Raw genomic sequence first — 12993 nt, 5'->3', positions numbered from 1 at the left:
ATAGGTCAGTGAAACGCATACCAAGTAAATACATGGAGAAAGACCAGCCCCCCACTCACAGACACAGGCCAATCCTGCACTATTCATGGGCGAACACCAAGGGGAGGCTATTCTTTCCAAAACGTTTGCTGTTTTTCTGTACATTTCTTGACTCACAGTACCAAACAAAATAAAAAGTAATACCTTGATGGCATGTTCAATTTTAATTACATCATTCTATAGAAGTACATACTGTGTTGATCATGTACTTATTTAGAATGCACAGGAAATGCTGAGTGGCCATTTGTCCGATGTCATCAAAACTGACTTTTCCCATTAAAAACGGACCCTCCCAGAAGTTTATTTTTCCAGTAGTGTAGTGACTGGAGTTTGTTTTCCTGTCATCTTTTGTCAGTCCAACTTATATTGCCGTAATTCTTTTTTATATTAATCATTCATGTTTTGCTGTGCATTTGTTTATAAACATAGTACGAATTGCAATTTACTCGGACTGGTTTGGTGGTGGGTCTGTGATGGTCTGGGGAAGCATATCCATGGAGGGACGCACAGACCTCGACAGGCTAGACAATGGCACCTTGACTGTCATTAGGTATCGGGATGAAACCCTTGGAACCGTTGTCAGACCCTGCGCTGGTGCAGTGGGTCCTGGGTTCCTCGTGGTGCACGACAAGGCCCAGCCTCATGTGGCGAGAGTATGCAGGCAGTCCCTGGAGGATGAAGGACTTGATACCACGCTCGCCTGACCTAAATCCAATAGAACACCTCTGGGACATTATGTTTCAGTCCATCCGACGTCGCCAGGTTGCACCGCAGACTGTCACTTTGGTTTTTAGGGTGTCTTTGAATTCAGCCCCCTGTAGGTTGATAATCTATATTTCCATCAAACGATGTGGCATCCTTTCGTTCCTAACACATTACCCACTCCATATCAGTATAGATATTCAGCATGATTTTTTTTTTCCTCCATTGAGATTTGATGTGTTTTCGAAGTGTTCCTTTAATCTTTTTGAGCAGTTTATATTATAATTGGGTGTCACAGTGGTACAGTAGTAACACTGCTGCTTCGCATTAAGGAAAATGTCTCAGGTCCTCCTAGTGTAGAGTTTGTATGTTCTCCCTGTGAGTTTCCTTTGGTTGCTCCAATTTCCTCCCAAAGACATGCAGATAAAGGTGGACTGGCAATGCTAAATCAGTCCTAGTATGCATGTTGTGCAGGTGTCTGAGTGTGTTCATCCTGTGATGGACTGGCACCCTGCCCTGGCATTGTTCTTGCCTTGTGCCCTATGGTTGCTGGGATAGGCTACAGCCCTCCCTGACCCTGCTCAAGATCAGGCAGACATAGAAAATGGTACGGTATACAGTATTATAATTGTAAATATGTGCAAACTCTCTGATCCTGTATTCAGCAAAAAAAACCATATAAATATAAACTGAATGGACTTCCTGACTGCCTTACTGTGAAGACAAATAAAAGAACATTTAGAAAATTCACAAAGGAAGGCACTTCACTCTTACTCAACAGGTCTAAAATAATATTGAGATTTGCAGTCTGGATTCTACTGCTGCTGTTTTATTTCGGTTATTCAGTGCACTATACCGTAGCACTTCTCCATATGCAAGCCCACAATGCCATTCTGCTTAATTAAAACTTTAGGGACAGAGGTAGCCATTTCCAAACTTTTTCAAATGGATGGCATCTTTGAGGGAGCTAGAGTTTAAACCCAAGGGAGAATTCACAATTTCTTTACTTCCAGCTGGAACCAGCTCTGAATGGAGTTCCAGTCCATTGTGCCTTTACAAGTAAGTACAGACAAAATAACATGCAACAAAAGTGCAAAAAACACAAATGTGAACCCAAAAAAACAACACCACATACTATGGACTCATACAACAGTAAATATGAGGAGCTGCAAGGAAGGTCTTGAAATACAATTTATTGCTAGTAATTTAATAATAATAATAAATAAAGACCTTTTCTAGCTATTCGAAAATGCTTTTTATTCTCAAACTGTCTCAACATACCATAATTCAATGCATTTACTACACTTTTCATCCATCCATCCATTGTCTCCCGCTTATCCGAGGTCGGGTCGCGGGGGCAGCAGCTTGAGCAGAGATGCCCAGACTTCCCTCTCCCCGGCCACTTCTTCTAGCTCTTCCGGGAGAATCCCAAGGCGTTCCCAGGCCAGTCGAGAGACATAGTCCCTCCAGCGTGTCCTGGGTCTTCCCTGGGGCCTCCTCCCGGTTAGACGTGCCCAGAACACCTCACCAGGGAGGCGTCCAGGAGGCATCCTGATCAGATGCCCGAGCCACCTCATCTGACTCCTCTCGATGCGGAGGAGCAGCGGCTCTACTCTGAGCCCCTCCCGGATGACTGAGCTTTTCACCCTATCTTTAAGGGAAAGCCCAGACACCCTGCGGAGGAAACTCATTTCAGCCGCTTGTATTCGCGATCTCGTTCTTTCGGTCACTACCCATAGCTCATGACCATAGGTGAGGGTAGGAATATAGATCGACTGGTAAATTGAGAGCTTCGCCTTGCGGCTCAGCTCCTTTTTCACCACGACAGACCGATGCAGCGCCCGCATTACTGCGGATGCCGCACCGATCCGCCTGTCGATCTCACGCTCCATTCTTCCCTCACTCGTGAACAAGACCCCGAGATACTTGAACTCCTCCACTTGGGGCAGGATCTCGCTACCAACCCTGAGAGGGCACTCCACCCTTTTCCGGCTGAGGACCATGGTCTCGGATTTGGAGGTGCTGATTCTCATCCCAGCCACTTCACACTCGGCTGCGAACCGATCCAGAGAGAGCTGAAGATCACGGCCTGATGAAGCAAACAGGACAACATCATCTGCAAAAAGCAGTGACCCAATCCTGAGCCCACCAAACCGGACCCTCTCAACGCCCTGGCTGCGCCTAGAAATTCTGTCCATAAAAGTTATGAACAGAATCGGTGACAAAGGGCAGCCCTGGCGGAGTCCAACTCTCACTGGAAATGGGTTCGACTTACTGCCGGCAATGCGGACCAAGCTCTGGCACCGATCGTACAGGGACTGAACAGCCCTTATCAGGGGGGCCAGTACCCCATACTCTCGGAGTACCCCCCACAGGATTCCCCGAGGGACACGGTCGAATGCCTTTTCCAAGTCCACCAAACACATGTAGACTGGTTGGGCAAACTCCCATGCACCCTCCAGGACCCTGCTAAGGGTATAGAGCTGGTCCACTGTTCCGCGACCAGGACGAAAACCACACTGTTCCTCCTGAATCCGAGGCTTGACTATCCGACGGACCCTCCTCTCCAGGACCCCTGAATAGACTTTTCCAGGGAGGCTGAGGAGTGTGATCCCTCTGTAGTTGGAACACACCCTCCGATCCCCCTTCTTAAAGAGGGGGACCACCACCCCGGTCTGCCAATCCAGAGGCACTGTCCCTGATGTCCATGCGATGTTGCAGAGGCGTGTCAGCCAAGACAGTCCTACAACATCCAGAGCCTTGAGGAACTCCGGGCGTATCTCATCCACCCCTGGGGCCCTGCCACCAAGGAGTTTTTTGACCACCTCGGTGACCTCAGTCCCAGAGATGGGGGAGCCCACCTCTGAGTCCCCAGGCTCTGCTTCCTCATTGGAAGGCATGTTAATGGGATTGAGGAGGTCTTCGAAGTATTCCCCCCACCGACCCACAACGTCCTGAGTCGAGGTCAGCAGCGCACCATCCCCACCATATACAGTGTTGACACTGCACTGCTTCCCCTTCCTGAGACGCCGGATGGTGGACCAGAATCTCCTCGAAGCCGTCCGAAAGTCGTTCTCCATGGCCTCCCCAAACTCCTCCCACGCCCGAGTTTTTGCCTCAGCAACCACCAAAGCCGCATTCCGCTTGGCCTGCCGGTACCTATCAGCTGCCTCCGGGGTCCCACAGGACAAAAGGGTCCTGTAGGACTCCTTCTTCAGCTTGACGGCATCCTTCACCGCCGGTGTCCACCAACGGGTTCGGGGATTGCCGCCACGACAGGCACCGACCACCTTACGGCCACAGCTCCGGTCAGCTGCCTCAACAATAGAGGCACGGAACATGGCCCATTCGGACTCAATGTCCCCCACCTCCCTCGGGATGTGGTCGAAGTTCTGCCGGAGGTGGGAGTTGAAGCTACTTCTGACAGGGGGCTCTGCCAGACGTTCCCAGCAGACCCTCACAACACGTTTGGGCCTACCACGCCTGACCGGCATCCTCCCCCACCATCGAAGCCAACTCACCACCAGGTGGTGATCAGTTGACAGCTCCGCCCCTCTCTTCACCCGAGTGTCCAAGACATGTGGCCGCAAGTCCGACGACACGAGCACAAAGTCGATCATCGAACTGAGGCCTAGGGTGTCCTGGTGCCAAGTGCACATATGAACACCCCTATGCTTGAACATGGTGTTCGTTATGGACAATCCGTGATGAGCACAGAAGTCCAATAACAAAACACCACTCGGGTTCTCATCGGGGGGGCCATTCCTCCCAATCACGCCCTTCCAGGTCTCACTGTCATTGCCCACGTGAGCATTGAAGTCTCCCAGCAGAACGAGGGAGTCCCCAGAAGGTATGCCCTCTAGCACCCCCTCCAGGGACTCCAAAAAGGGTGGGTACTCTGAACTGCTGTTCGGTGCATACGCACAAACAACAGTTAGGACCCGTCCCCCCACCCGAAGGCGAAGGGAGGCTACCCTCTCGTCCACCGGGGTAAACCCCAATGTACAGGCTCCAAGTTGGGGGGCAATAAGTATACCCACACCTGCTCGGCGCCTCTCACCGGGGGCAACTCCAGAGTGGTACAGAGTCCAGCCCCTCTCAAGGAGATTGGTTCCAGAGTCCAAGCTGTGCGTCGAGGTGAGTCCGACTATATCTAGCCGGAACCTCTCAACTTCGCGCACTAGCTCAGGCTCCTTCCCCTTCAGAGAGGTGACATTCCACGTCCCAAGAGCCAGTTTCTGTAGCCGAGGATCGGACCGCCAAGGTCCCCGCCTTCGGCCACCACCCAACTCACACTGCACCCGACCTCATTGGCCCCTCCCATAGGTGGTGAGCCCATGGGAAGGTACACTTTTCATTTATCTCAATTACCTCTATGGCCAAAAATTCATATCACTGTATAATTAAAAAAAAAACTCTGTTGCTGTTGGTAGTATTTGTATATACTTTTCAGACTGAAACATACACTTCTATTCAAAAAGTTTAGACTCTTCCAGAAGGGTTTATGTTTTTGATAGAAATGAATAGTCTTCTTTATCAAGGTACAATTCAATTGATTTTAAAATACAGCCAATGCATTACTGAAGTTGTAGATATCTATTACTGCTTGAAACAACAGATTTGTAATTTATATTGAATTAGGAAACTAAATGGCTATTCACATATAACCACTCAGACCAATTAAAGTATGGGTTGTGTCTCACTCACTCATTCATTCATTCACGCTGCCAAGCAAACACAGCACAAGACATGGCTCCTTTGTCTTACCTTCTAGTCTGTATGTACTTCCCAATCAGGTTGAACTCCACATCAATCTGTGTAATATTCTTAAAGTGGTTGGATCACTAACTTTACACCGTTCACACACAGGTCCATACACAACAATTTTACCTACAAGACAATTATACTAACAGGAAAAAAAAGCATATACACATTTCCTGTTTCCTTTTACATGCACAGATTTGCACATTTTGGGATTTACATTTCAATGGATTTGTTAGTTCGTTTCGGCATGCTAGTAAAAGCCCCCCCAAATCCTTACAAAAAGATTTACATCCTATAATCAACTGGCATATCTTCCACATCTAACCTCTGTCAAATTAAACAACCTTGACCAGTAAAGAACTGCAGGCATTCTCCACTTGTACCAATCTGAATCCTGCACTTGTCATTTCAATAACCTTTTTATCATTCCCAAACGTTTTCACAAAGATGTCAACTTTGAGGGATCTAAAGAGTTTAAATTTGAGGAAGAAAGTGTAGTGGGCAGTGCGGTGTAGTGGTTAAGATTTTGGACCTCAAATCCTGAGGCTGTGTCCTCCAATTGGAAAATCAAAAGAATTGTACCCAATTTCATCTCAAATGTGGTTAGTCACCATGCATAAAGGCATCAGCCATATCTTAATACATAATTCGCCTGCCTCCTCACTTACTCACTCACTCACGTCCGTCCGAAGCCGAATGCGTAGTCGCCTTCTGCGCAGTTGCCCGAAAAACCTTACGAGACCGACATCCAACCCCAACATCGCGGCAGGCGGCGGATTTACGTCCGCAAAAAATTAAAGAGAAAGGCGACTTCGATTAAAGCTCTAGAGGCCTGAAAGGCGATTTCGACTACAGCTCGAGGCCTAATTACGCATTCTGATTCAATTACGCATTCATTCAGTACACCTATATCAGGTTTGTGGTGCTTATACTTATTACTATTCCATATTGTACTGGAACATTCATCATTCAATATTATACTACAGGCCTGGAAAATTCATCAACTAACAGTACAAGCCTGTACAGTAATGAGTAAAGCGGGCTACAATCATTACAAAACAACCTCTTCGTTACTTATCATTTGTTCTTCATACACTGCTGACACAAACTCGTGTCCGTTTCATCTTATGTTGTCGAAACGGGCTCTTTGTCTAGTAAGTAAATGTAATTGAGAAATGTTGGGGCTGTAGGGTGGATAAGGAGGAACAATCCAGTTTTACAGCGACATCCTGGGTTTTAAAATTGTTTATGGTGGTGAATCATTAGGTTGAGGGAATAATTCACTGACATTTGTGTGATGTCAAACTTTCCTTAAACCCCTTGAACATTTTTAATGAACAGATAGGAGTTTGACCACTTAGTATAATGTTAACAAAAATAGTTGCTTCTGCATCACAAAACACAGTGTCTGTGAATTTCTCTGTTGAAGGAGTAATGTTAAATGTCTTTGATGGTGACATTTTAACTAAACTATCTTTGTCTCTGGTGATGGGTTCAATACTTAATCTTCAGTGACGATCTGTGACACAAAAAAAAAAACAAAAATAAATTTCAGTCTCCGCCTATACAAAATTATTCATGGATGAATGAACAAGCAAGCAGGATGTCAATTCAAACATCAATTTTAATGCAGTAAGTGTTTGTGTATACTGGGAACCTTTTAGATAACATCTTTGCTATGGAGAAAAATGTAGGAGGCTTTATCTATATAAATGTTATCATAATTACTATTATAACATAGCCAATAACTAAATGAAACAGAGAAGAAATGGCAAAAAATTAATTTTGACGTAACATTAGGTTTTCTTCCTTACAACATGCATACCATGGACTTAGATGATAGTGGCTTATAAAGCTGCTGACAGCAGGCTTCATTATGAAATGACGTATGGTACATTCAATAGCACGTTTCCTGCATAGTCAGATAAACAGAAGCAGAAAAGAGCTGCCTTAATCACATCTTAACCACCATTTTCTTAAAGCAATCTATAAAACTAGCATCTCCACTTAGCAGCCACAAAGTGAAGATGCTGGCCTGATTTCAGGAGTGGGCACTCTTCTTTCATTACCCAGCACTCCCTTTACCCCAAATTAGCAACGGATGAGTCACTATATAAATCAATTATACATCTTAGTTATACAGTCATGTGCAATTGTAAGTGCACTTCATGAAAAGTTTTTCCTTTTAAAACATGTGGATTTATCAAGATTTGATTTTCATTTAAGCAGTATCTTTAGATAAAGGGGATTTACTAATATTTATTAAAAAAATAACATTTTTTCAACAAAAAAACAACCAGATGCACCATTTCCATCTGTGGAAAAAACAAATGGCTCTAACTGGCTCCAATAGCTGCTATTGCCCCCTCAAGTATGCATTTCCAAGAACTGTCTAGCAGTCTCTGACATCAACTCTGAGAAAGCATTTCCCACTCCTGCATTCAGAATTCTTTCAGCAGTGCGATGTTTCAGGGGCATTTTACTTGCACAACCCATTTCTAATTCCTCTATAGCATATCTTGTTGGGATTTCGATCGGAACCTTGGCTTGGTTATTCCAGAACTCTCTATCTCACATTATCCTCAAACACCCTCTGATACAATAATAATTAAAAAAAAATCCAAAAGGATTCTGTGATGGTTTGCCAGGCCCTGATACAGCAAAGCAATCCTAAACCAGAACATTTGCCCCACAATCCTTTACAGTTAGCATCAAGTTCTTCTTGCCAAATGCCATCTTTGGCTTTCGCCAAACAAGTCTTCTGTTACTGTGTCCAAATAACTCTCTTTGCCTCATCTGTCCAGAGCACATTTTTCCAGAAGTTCAGGTCATGACTTGGTGTTCATGGGAAAATTTTAGCCTTGCCTGGATGTTTTGTTTATTCTTGGCACACTTCCCATGTAGATCTCACTTTTGCGGCCTTTCTAATGGTTGAACATCCGGAGATGGTTTGGCCTGGACAAGTCAGCAGTAGTTTGAAATCTTCTCCACTTGCAGATGTTATAGACAGTGGGATAGTTGATTTCCAAATGCTTGGAGAGCTCATAAAACCCCTTCCTAGACATATAGAACCTTATTTCTGAAGGACTCCGAGAGCTCTTTTGATCTCTGCATGATGATAACACACACTTCAACAACATAGAGAAGATCAAACTAAATGTCTGAAGTTTAAACATGTTGGTTTTAGACAAGATCCTGTCTAACATAGGTCTAATCATTTGCACCAGATTCTAATATGAGGTTTTTGAAGTTGTAATAAATGTAAGTATGTACTTACTTTTATCACGTGTGAAATTGACATGTTTAAGATAGATAGATACTTTATTAATCCCAAGGGGAAATTCACAAATTGTTTAATTTATAAAATTAAGTTATACAATGCACTACAAAATGCAAATGTGGCCTGATGTTTGCTATATTTCACATCACCTTTATCTATACATACTGTTTAAAGCAAGATCAAATCTTTATATGTCTACATATGTACTTACCTTTTTCATAGGACCGTAAAATAAACAAACCTGTAAGCAAGTTTGACAGGTGGATGGAGATTGAGAGATAATTTAGAATTTTAATAGAACACAAACCATGGGCAAATACTAGAAGGTTATCATTTTCTACACTAATGCATTACACACATTTTTCCCTAGAGAGAAACACAAAGAGGGAAACACAGCTATGTGGCAGTTATGTCTGTGCCCCATGAATTCAGTGTCCTGGCTTTGAATCCTCTTCCCAGCTCCTGTCCGTATGAAGGAGTTTGCACCTTCTTCTTGTTTCTATATAGGTTTACCCCCCACATCCCAAAGATGTGTGTTGGGTTAATTGATAGTTCTAAACTGGCCCAGGGTGATTGTGGGTATGTATAAAAATAAGCCCTGCACTGGACTGGCATCCTATACTGGATTGGTTCCTACCATGCACCAGACAGTGCCAATGTAGACTACAGTCCTCCACAAAGCTTAAAATTCTCGACCTGACTTAATATTGTCAGTATAAAATTTTATTCATGACATTTATAATAATATACTTTTTTGCATTTGGTAAAATATACAATATGAAACATCAACTTTTTTTTAACAAACAAAAAAGCCATTCTTCATTGAATATAATTTCTTTAAAAACACCAGCAGATAATTAAAAACAAGCTAAAAAGTTATTCTAAGCAAAAACATGAACATTGAGATGCATGGACATATCTAGAAACACAACATGTATTGTATTCTTTTAATCTATCAGCTCAACTCATGTTGATGACCTAGTAGGAATGGAGCAAAATGAGGGTATCATTAAAATATACAAACAATCATATAGAATTTGGATTAGGAATACCAAGTCTATACATTATTTCTTTAATACTATAAATGTTAATACTATCATGGTGAAAAAATAATTTTAGTTTTTTGTGCAGAAATAAAACTAATACTTTATGCTGAAGTGTTTACAACCAACCAAAATGTTCATTGCATTTACACCCTTTTAACTGAAAAAGTATTGCAGTATATGATGATGAGATACATTAACTTGATTTTTAATTGTCTAGTACAGTGTTTCCCAACCTCGGTCCTGTGGCCCCCCTATTGGCTGCAGGTTTTTGTTCCAACCAGATTCCTAATCAGTGACAACATCAGATCTCATTTAATTAGCTGGTATTATTTTTAATTTATTCTACATTCACAAAAGCACAGCAGCATGATTTTTGCATTTATAAGACATTCAGAAATATTTCTGCTTTTGCTATTGATTTAAATGCTTAACTCTCTTTTGTTGATTATATTTTGCGCATTCTCTGTGCAGTTTTTCCACTTCGTTGTATTTTATTAATGACAATTAAAAACAAGCAGAGCAGACAACACTGAATAATCAAAGGCTGCAACTACTTTAGCATCAGACCCACGAATTAGTAAATAAAGGATTAATTAAATAATTAGAACACCTAGAAAAGTAGAGTGAAAATCAAGATGAAAATATATATATATTACCAAACTTAGTTTTCTAATTTCTATATTGTTCCCAAAACACAGAACTTGGGAAATAACACAATCACTTAATTAGCCCAGGAGTCCAATTTAAAAAAGAAGCTGATTGAAACAAAAACCTGCAGCCACAGGACCGAGGTTGGGAAACACTGGTCTAGTACTTGTACTTCACTTCCCAGCAGGCACTGTGTGCAACAGACAAAAAATAAGGCAAGAACTTGGAAGATCTAGGTTTTGGTCCAGTTACCAGATGTATTACTAAGTCTTTACTTCGTAACACTAAAATCTCTCACAGATCGTAATGGTGATAAATGAATTAACAGCGCATAAGGCAGGTGGCCATTTTTCATTCCATATGTCACGATGACCTTAAAACCTGGCTGATTTTTGAACATTTCAGTCTGAAACAGCATTAATGACAATGTTAAAATGTCAAAATTCAAATACAAATAAAGCTTTTTGTCTTCATTGCTCTTTGAAGAAAGTGACCACCACAAGGAACTTAAAGCATGCAAAAAATACAAATGAGCAGCAGTTTTGAGGATGAAGAGGTCCATGCGTTTAGAAAATGTACACTAGCACATCAAATGTATCCACAAGTTCTAAATCACTGACACCATGCTACTTTAGAAGGTCTCATAGCATAGTGGGAATGTGTCACCAAACTGCAAGCCTCCAACAGATCACCGCTAAGAATAAGCTGGTTATTTAGTTTAATACATCTACAGGTTCCACCATACTCAGGCAGGGGGTCTTTAAGTAAACCCTAAATACTCACAATACCGCACAGCTCTGGACACACTTATTTTAAGTGTGAATGACAATGACAAAAATCAGTACTAAAGCTACTTTATGTTTTTATTTTTTCCCCTTTTAATTAGGTGCACCAAGTGAGGATCCTAAATTCCCCAAGATTCAGTTTCCACCTCCCGATGTTTGTCTGGCTTGTCACAGTGAACTGAACGGTGAACACACCTGGAAAACGGACAAAGTCCTGCAGTTCTTGAAGGAACGATTTTCAGCGGACCGCATCCTCAATGACTACCTCGAAGAAGAGTCACAGATTTTAGCCAAGCAGAAAGAGAAATTAGCAGCTCAAAGGCAAGCAGAATCTGACAGATTAGCACAGGAGAACCAGAAGTGGACCCAGGAGCCAGTGGTAGGCTTGGCAGTAGAAGGGGGCAAAGATGAGCCAGAAGAGGAAGACCCAGGAATCCCACAAGAACAGAGGGATGAAGCTCCCATGGAGGAGGTGGATCTGGGAAGAAATCACAAGCCTAGTATTGTCAAGGGCAGCCTGAGACATAGGGAGACAGAGGATGACATTGTAGACTTGGACACTTTTGTCGACCAGCATTATAAAAGTAAAGCGCTCCAAGCTGCAGCAAGAAAGCGATCACTGAGCAAACGGGAAGAAAGACATAAGCCACTTCAGTTTCAGACTGAAGACTTGGACCTAAAGGATGACATGGCGCTTCACAGCCGCCTGAAGAAACGAGGGCTGTCAAGTAAGCGTGTAATGGTCAATGAAGAGCTCCTGATAAATGAGCACTGGCTGTCTGTGTTTAGCGTGGGCTTCTCTCGTCTGGATGTCAGTCTTTGTGTGTTACTCTATCTGCTATCCACCATGTGCCTTCTGGGGATGTACATGTTCTTCAAGCTGAGATTACGCATGCGGAAACAGAAGCAAGCGCTGGCATGAAGGATTATCTTTTGCAATTTCATATTAGGAAACCAAATGAACTTCTGTGGGCTTGGGTGCTTATTGTAGTAGGTGGGTAGAGATAGCAATGCATCAATCAAAGTTGAAAATTCTGTTCCCATACTGGAAAACTGACCAACTTTGCCATCAAGCAATTAAAAAAGTCACCCAGTTGATTTACTATGCACTCAGACGAGAGGGGGGGGGGGGGGGGGGGGGGGGGGGGGGGGGGGGGGGGGGGGGGGGGGGTCTACAGTAGCTGCTATCCCTAATTTTTAATTTCAGTTTTCCAGGTGTGCTTGGCTGGTGGACATATAGGTCCATTTTCAGGGAAATTTGCACAGCCGTTTACTCCCTTAAAATGATGTGATTTCACTTTAACCCTGTGCAGATGTGAATTTTTTTTTTCTTGACATAGATATAAAGACAATTCTGTAACTTATAAAATTGATGGTGGAGACTTTACTTCTTGTGATGGGACAGAGAATATAAGAGGGAATACTTTGGGACATTAAATGTTCATTGAAATGAGCAACTTAGGGTATAAGACTAATTCTCTAACTTCTCTAGCCCTAAAGTATGTGCACTTACTACTCACTGCCATAAAACTTGAATTCAATTTGTTTGTCAAATACAATTTCTTGCTTTAGGATTTTTCCATTTTTAGTATACTCAAACTTACTCTTCAGAGACACACAGAGAGGGAGAGAGAAGCTTTTTGTATAGCACTCCCAAAAAGCAAGCCCAATAGAGTAGCATTCCTTCTGGCACTGCTGAAAATTGAACCGGCAACCTACCAGTTACCAG

General features: G+C 42.9%; 1 protein-coding gene across 1 annotated transcript in view; it reads left to right on the top strand.

Annotated features, from left to right (window-relative positions):
• The window catches only part of qsox1 (quiescin Q6 sulfhydryl oxidase 1), an 82563-nt gene extending 69842 nt beyond the window's left edge, over nt 1-12721 (top strand). Inside the window, exon 12 of the mRNA XM_028812418.2 lies at nt 11366-12721. Within this exon, the coding sequence (XP_028668251.1) occupies nt 11366-12186 (821 nt within the window). The 3' untranslated portion in view covers nt 12187-12721. The remainder of the gene's footprint in view (nt 1-11365) is intronic.
• The last annotated feature ends 272 nt before the right edge of the window (nt 12722-12993 follow it).

The sequence above is a fragment of the Erpetoichthys calabaricus genome, chromosome 10, assembly GCF_900747795.2.
Source record: "Erpetoichthys calabaricus chromosome 10, fErpCal1.3, whole genome shotgun sequence".
NCBI classification, from domain to species: Eukaryota; Metazoa; Chordata; class Cladistia; order Polypteriformes; family Polypteridae; genus Erpetoichthys; species Erpetoichthys calabaricus.
Note: the sequence above shows the minus strand (reverse complement) of the source record. Positions and strands in the feature narration are given on the sequence as shown.